We start from the raw sequence: 8,135 nt of genomic DNA on the forward strand, positions 1-8,135 counted from the left end.
CTTGATCACCGCTTCATCGAACATTGTAACTCATCACGCGATTTCCATTACATGTAATTTACTCGCTCATTCCCAAGACAAAAACCGTTATCTCTACGCACCAAAAACTATTTGAAACTTCATCTCATACAACATGCATACATGGCATAATCATTACCGCTCACCATTTGATCATAAACCAGTACAACTGATTCACCAAACTCGATTGGTTAGGGTTTACCGGTTGATCTCACTTTTTCTCTAGTAATATCGGTTTCCTTCACATGCTCACTTATCGGTTGCAAAACAACATTAATACAACATCATTACCGATTATAATTGATATCAATAACAATATAAACGTTCATCAATGCAATCTTTATGCAAATGCCAACACTGAATTCACCTTGTGTTCAACCCTTTCCTAATAATTTTAAGGTTTAGCCTATTGAGTTCATTCTCCTTCCAAATGTGATTGTTGTGAAATAGGTTTAATTCATAGTTTGGATGCATAAACTAGTGAACCCTATTTTCCAACATTACAAACCAAAATTAATTATCCATGTTCTTGGAACCATCCCAAAATCCTTACAATATTCTTATACCTAGACCTTCTAATAAGTATGACCTCTATAATAAAATTTTGTTCACCTTTTTGTGAGTCATTTAAACCCCTCTTAACTACAATAGGGACTTTATTTGACCAAAATGTCTTCGTAACCAAGTCTAAATCTCATTCCCCAACCTTTTTTTCTTGAGAAAAATATGAGTAGATTTTTGTAGTATCGCTCAATATAAACTTACAAAGTACCCTTGCTATTTTGCTTATGGTGCACTCTATAGGACATCACGAGTTTGTATTTTGGTGCCCTTTATGGCATGTAAACCCTAAAATCATGAACTCTAGAATCATAAGAACTCCAAGTCACAATCCCACTACAAGGCCTATAATAGCCCCTTTGTTATCACAATCATAGATGTCTTCTACTATGAGCTTCTAAGATTAAATAGTAATAAGAAGCAAGAAATTTGAAAAATTTCATACATTATCTATGTTGTAATGAGTTATAATTTTTTCCCATCATATTGAACCCACACAATAACAATAGAGGCATTCTTAAACATAATGTTATGGGGGAGGATAGAACCCTAATAAATATAAACTTTATAAAATTCATGTCTTTGCAGATATGATTATCATCAAGGTCATCTCTATCAATGCTCTTTTTGGTATTGAGCTTTACAACTAAATCAGTACTATTATTGTAATCTCTCCTAACTAATTAAAAAAATCAAGATATTAGCATAAATATTATTAAGTAGAATCAACTTCAGACAAGTTATAATAAAGACTAATCCCTTACCATAATATCCACTAAAAAAATAAAAAATAAAAAATGAAATACGACTTTATTAAACAAAATCCTAAATTAATAGATTATATCAAAGTTGATTTTTTTAAACATTAAAGACAACCAACAAATCAGTACCTTTCACAAATCTCAATCCATCAACATTTACTAAAATTATAAAAAGAGCCCTCCTTTTCTCATAAAACAATGTTTATAAATATAGATATTTTAAATTGCATAATTAAATAATAGACATTAACAGATACCAAAACAAAAGTAGAATAAACACGTTGAAACTCCGTCAGAATAATAATTTAGAGGAAAAATAGATTAAAAAGTAAGATTTCTTGGCTGAAATCAAGTAAAAGTCACTCAGTGATAAGAAATTTTCCTTCTGTTCATTGACTTTAATATATGCGAGTTTTTCACGTTTCAATCTTTGCAAAAAAATATCTCACTGGGCGTGTATCTCGTGATCCATGATCCTACATATGCTGTATTTTCTATAAAGAAGATACATTGAATTTTATTGACGGTAGCGGATAAAAAGTTGAGGGTATTGCAGAGTTATTCAGAAATGAAAAGACTCTACAGTAAAAAATATGGTAGGAGACATGGCAGATTTGTTAGACAGACCAGGGTTATCAACAGCTTACCACCACAAAGGAATTTAATCCTGCTTTATCATAGACTACGATCTACCAGGGTAAGGAATTTCCTCAGGTTATTTGATGTGTGAATTTCTATATTCTTACATTTATATTATGGTACAACTGCAACCAAACCAAATGAATCAGTGTTTATTATATTATTTTAGAAATGAATTATATTGTATTAATTTGTTAAAAATAGGTGGTTGTTCAGTAATAGGAAATTTGAAATAGATTAATATAAGAAAGTATTCTGGGTCGAATAATTATGCAGAAAGAGTTATAGAGTCGAAGAGAGGGGAATCAGATCATGATTTAAGTTTCTCCCAATCATCTGAAAATTCTTGGCCATTAGGAATCGCCTTATCTTTATTGTGTTCCTCTGTAAATCATACTTTACAAAAGAGAGAATGAAAATTCAATCAAGAGGAGTTCTCTGGCTAACCTAAGGCAGGGGTCTCATGGAGGGGGCTTAAGCTCTATTTTTAAGGAAGAGGCGGTCCCATAAAAAACATATTTTTTTACTACAGGATTAATTAGAATCTTTTCTTAAAAAATAGAGCCCCTACCTTTTAGGCTTGAAAATCTAAGGGGGTGAAAATGGGGTGGGGCTAGAAATTGCCCCACCAACTTAGGAATGTATTATGCCATTTGTCAATTACAAAAATTTTAGAAAAAAAAAAATTTTGTTTACTACCAATTTACCTAAATTTCGGAGTTTAAACTTAGGTTAATCTGTCCTGAAAACGCTCAGCAGCTCCAGCTCTATTTTTTAGGAAGCCACCCTCCATGGGACCCCACCCTAAGACACCCTTATCATAAAATTAAAGAATAATAGAAGACACAAGTGTATGATGAGATTATGCACATCCTCTAATATTTCATGGTGTTATATCAATCTAATTATTCTTAATTGATTGTATTTAAGCTTGATGACATAAGGTGTTTGTTATGTTTTTCTTTTGTTATGATTTTTTATATCTATTAAATATTGTATCAGCTTTTGAGTGAAAATTATTTTTATTTTTAATTTCAATGTTACAAATCACAGATCTTTCATCAGGAAGAAAGCAATATTGTTGATTGTTTTCTTTCTGATAAAGAGTCACCAGATCCTTCATTAAGAAGAGCAATATTGTCGTGGACGAAAACATTAAAATTAAAAATACACACAGTTTTCACCCAAAAACTGATTCAATAATTAAATTCACGAAGTTTCCACAGTCCATGATGATCAAATTCCTTTCTTCAAGATTAGGCTATGTAGATTTTTTTAACCAATGTTTCAGATCAAACACTATGATCCATCATCAGAGTACATAGTAAGAGAAGAGAATAGAAAGGTTGTTAACAGACTTTGCAAATTAAATAGATAGAGAAAGAGGCAAGACTCTATCTATTAATTTTCCAGGGTCTGCTAACAATATTTTTATTCTTTTCTCTTGTTATATGTTCAGATGATGGATTATAGTATTTGATCTGAAATTTTGACTACAAAAATCAATATAACCTTATCCAGAAGAAAAAAAAATGATGATATAATAATGCTGAATTCCTTTCTTACTGTTATTTTATTTTTTATGAAAATTATCCTACCAAAATTCAACTCAATTTCTTTTGGAAGGCATGGTGTATTGAAAGTTTTTTAAATCTGTGGCTTTAGCAGGTCACAGGGCCAATTTTTCCTAATTCACATTTGAGAGAGCCTTCTCACAATGAAAGCTGCAATTCAATGAAGAAAATATCAAATCACAGCTTACAAGAAATTGATTGGCAAAAGCTCACAAATTTTCCCAGAGTTTGTGTTAACAGCCTTCATTCTAATCTGCTCATTGAAATTGTGAGTTGGTCAGACTGGTGTTTACTTTCATCCATCTTTGTAGTGCTGGAAGAGGAGAATCTTGAAGTCTGTTCAGCCCACACAATTTGTGTGGCGAAGAAAGTATTTTATACCATCTTGGTAAAGGTAAAGAAACTCTACTTTTTAAAATATTCTGTCTAATTATGACTAAGTATAGGAGAATAATCATAATTGTTAGAAAAGTAGTCTAGGGAAAATTCATTGAGTGGAGACGTCAATCCAGTAATTTGAACGTACTTTAACAATATCTCATTATTGTTAACTTTGGAAAGAGAATTTGAATTTTTTAAATTAGGGATGCATTTGCATTCACAATATAGTATAAGGGAAAATATCATTCTTGTGATCTAGATAATGAAGGGAAGTGTTGATGGGTTCTTTGATTCTTCTCATATTAGATGAGAATTCAAAATGAACTCACACATCTTCTGAAAGGAATCAAATCCTAGAACAAAATTTTACTACCCTAAGACCTTTGTTTTCAATTCTTAGAATGTTGGATAATTTGGTAGTTACTTGTGTTTTTTTGTTTTGATAAGGGCCTACTAGATTTAGAAAAGAAATTCAACACACAAAAGATAAATTATGCATAAACAATGAGTTTAGTTTTACCAGTGTATAAGTAAACCAATCCTAACATATATTTCCTTAAAACATCACTTTTTAGCCCATAGCCAACAATACATCAACTTGCATCTATAAAATTTCATCTCTAATATAGTGCAACCTCCAAAGAAGTTCCAAATCTTGAAACAATCTTCATTAAACACCAACTCTTTTGTGTAGTTTAACAAGATTCTCCACAACATGAAAAAATGGATTACATAGATAAAGGATTCATTTGTTTATTTTTGTTTGTTTCAAAGGTGGATTATATGGATATGGATAAAAAAAATTTAATGGATTTGTGAATAAAGTAGAGTTGAGTTTTATTTAATTTAATATCTGCATGTATGTATGCATATACCATCTTTGATTAATTTATTTTATTTACTTACTATTTATTTAATTTTGTTCTTAATATTCTTTTATATTCTTGATGCACAATTAAATTCTTGCATTTCCATTAAATATATGGATTCTTTTCTGCCAAAGAGTTGTAGCTTAAGTGGTTGGGCATAATTAGTTTGAATTTGTTTACAGTCCGCCAGTAATAATGTAGTATTCTGTTTAAACTTTAAAATGTATTGAAAGTATAGTGTTTACGATTAACAATATTTTATTGTTACCTTTCGAATTTGGCTGCAATCAACGTACTTATAACTCCAAAAGTCAGAAAGAATATTGTAATTATTTAGGGCAGGAGTGGCCCAATGTACTGGCTGTTACAATCGCCCATTGTTTTCAGAAACCAAAACTTTTGTCTCTTCATCCAACCTTCTACTTTGAAGTACTCATGATCACATGTATGGCCTCAAATGTGCATTAAAAGTTTTGTTTTTATTTTATTTTAATTATGTTCAAAAATAGTTTTAAGAATTAATTCTGTATGTTTTTAATTAAAATTTTAGATCACATTCCAGAATCAACTGTTGTTGTGTTTTTAATTCATGACCTGTCCGATCACACATAAACTGATAAAAAACATATACAATTGAATCAATAATAATATCATATGTAAATATGCACAGATCATGTATCATCTAAAATTAATCTGATTTGAATACTCGTAAAACTGTAAAAACCTTAGTAGTTAATGCCAAGTAGATTCCAATATAGAAGAGCTGTCGTCTTATATGTGTAGTGGTGAAAATTCAATGTAATTTGTTTCAGGTTTTGGAGACATCTGAAATAGATAGTGAAGGTCTTCGTACAAAGCTCCACTTGGTTGCTGCAGAAAAATCAGAAGGTACTCATCTGTCGGTGGAGGCAAGAGATATTTAGCATCTTTAAAGAATGTTTTACTTTGAGATAACTGCCTTACCTTGAAAAGACTACATAAGTGATTTATTGTTATTTTATTAATTCAGAACCACCCGTACTCCTTTCATGTTTTAGTTCAACTCTTATTGTCAAGTGGTAGGAAACAATAATGAATCAAGTTTGTGTCTCATGGAACTAAAAAAATGTTTTTTTGCATAGTGATCATGAGTCAAGTTGTGAAACACTTGCCACTTACATTTGGCTACATGACAAAAGACCATCGTGGCTCATGAATCTATTTCCATTGATCACATATATGCTCCCATTGATGTTGTTATAAGATCTCTTTTCTATTGATGTATTCTAGAGTCTCTTCCCATTATCTCTTGGCTTGTGTGACCATCTTCTTATAAAATATATAATTGATGAAAAGAGGCTTCGTATTATAAGCACAATAAGTTAGGTCTTTTCAATCCAAATATTAGTGGTCTCCATTCTAATTTTTCTTGGTATACATAAACATTATCTATATTTAGGAACAATTAAATTCTTAAATGTACTTAGAGAGCTATATTGTCAACTCAACCTATATTTTCTTTCGCTAGTTATTAGTTATTGGTGGAGCCATGTTGGCAAATTTTATCCTTTCAAATAATTTGCTAATTCAATTTCCTATTGAGTGGTAAAGTATGGTTCCAAAGCTCTTAAAATACAATTTTACCTCAACACATCATTGTTGAGTCATAATCCCATGTTGGTCCATGTTGAAATATTGTGGAATCTTAAGCACACCCCATTGATGAAATCAATTAGATCCAATTGCAGAATAATTACTTAAATAGATTGCTCAACTTTTTTAAAATTTACAATCACCAAGTAGCATTTTTCTATTGTCAATTCATATAAAGACAACCCTATGAGCTCCATTGTGCCATAATTAAGCTCGAGGTAGTTCTATTCTCTATCACTTTGTAATTCTATATTGCTTAGCTTTAACACTAGAAGTAAATTACTAGTAATAATACAACTTAGAGAGATCAAATCAAGGACTATTAGCAATATTAGAGAAAGATATCAAGTTATCTTCAAGATTAGTAGGTTTTTAAAGCTTGCGTGCCTTGTTCTAACTTTGAGAAAACCCTTCACCATTATTATTATAAGCCCACCTTAGTAGCTAATTATAAAGTGGTCTTATTTATAATTTATGATAAATAAATTCTAAAATTGTGATAATTTTTCATATGGACTTTAGAAAGATTTATAAGATATTTTTGGATCTATTCTCTTCAAGGTTTCCTTGGTAGTTTGTGCAATAGGTCCTCTAGATGATATTATAAATAAATGCAATAGTAAATTCATAACTAATGTAGGAGAGATTGAAATAAATTATAATTGGAAAATGATCATTTTGTTGAATATTTCTTAGGAAATCATAGCTAACACCTTTACATTTTACATTCGTCACTTGCTTCCACTTATTATTTGTCATGAATAGATCAGTTTCATAAAAAATAGGTATATCTTGAATAATAGTATGGTCACTTATGAATGTATAGAATGGTCTTTTGGTTCAAATTCTATTAATGGATCTATGACTCATCTTGTCTCACCATTAATGATCTGCAATCATCATCTTTTGGTTTATTCACTCCATATAAAATTTTTTGCCTCTTTCTCTAGGTCTTTATGTTCATGTGCAACTAAAGACTTTTATTATTTACTTCACAATATGATTTAAAATCAATAGAGAGTTTAAGATATTTTCCTTCAAAAATATAATATCTAACTTGTTAATGACCATTTACATGATGAATGCTTCCTCACTCATAGAGGAATGTAATATATTATAACTCCCAACTTGTAGCATTTTCATACTTGTTGTGTTGCTTCTAACTCTAATATTCAATTGCAAAAGATAGTGCCATTCATTGAGGTTTAAATTCCCATATGATTTTGCACACATATATAGAGTTACAGCAACAATACAAAGTCTCATAAGTGTAGGAATTGACTTGCAAAACAACCTTCAAGATCTTAGGATCTAGCTCTTCTTATGATTCTTAAAGGATTATTCTAACGATGTGGGTAAAAAAGAGAGAATAAAACTAAAAAATAAATCTATCATAAGGTGATGCACTAGATAATGGTTTTTTTTCTTATTTAGATGCATAAAATTTACCAACCAAATGATGATAATATATAATGATCATAAAAGATCTTAGAATGCATTCAATTGTAAAGATCAATAAATATCATTTACAAAAAAAAAATATTTAAATGAATTTGAAGAGGTTATGAGATAAGCATGATCTTGTTAGTACCTATCATTGTAGAAAGAGAATTTTATGTGCTCTCCCATGTGTCATAAAACGTAAATAAGGAGAAGTTAATATGAGAAAATTTGGAATGTTGGTATAAGGAACTGTGAGG

At 30.3% G+C, this 8,135-nt stretch overlaps 1 protein-coding gene across 3 annotated transcripts; it reads left to right on the forward strand.

Annotated features, from left to right (window-relative positions):
* The first annotated feature begins 1,660 nt into the window (after positions 1-1,660).
* On the forward strand, positions 1,661-6,023 carry LOC131048802 (uncharacterized). Of its 3 annotated transcripts, XM_059209963.1 has the most exons (4): positions 1,661-2,037; positions 3,645-3,947; positions 5,616-5,692; positions 5,764-6,023. In XM_059209963.1, exons 1-4 carry the CDS (start codon positions 1,909-1,911, stop codon positions 5,786-5,788), a joined length of 534 nt encoding a protein of 177 aa, XP_059065946.1. In that variant the 5' UTR covers positions 1,661-1,908; the 3' UTR covers positions 5,789-6,023. The 3 variants fall into 3 exon arrangements, with proteins under 3 accessions (XP_059065946.1, XP_057838857.1, XP_057838858.1); XM_057982874.2 differs by having other exon boundaries at positions 1,664-2,037; positions 5,616-6,023; XM_057982875.2 differs by having other exon boundaries at positions 1,668-2,037; positions 3,648-3,947; positions 5,616-6,023.
* The last annotated feature ends 2,112 nt before the right edge of the window (positions 6,024-8,135 follow it).

This window comes from Cryptomeria japonica, chromosome 8 (assembly GCF_030272615.1).
Source record: "Cryptomeria japonica chromosome 8, Sugi_1.0, whole genome shotgun sequence".
Classification (NCBI taxonomy): Eukaryota; Viridiplantae; Streptophyta; class Pinopsida; order Cupressales; family Cupressaceae; genus Cryptomeria; species Cryptomeria japonica.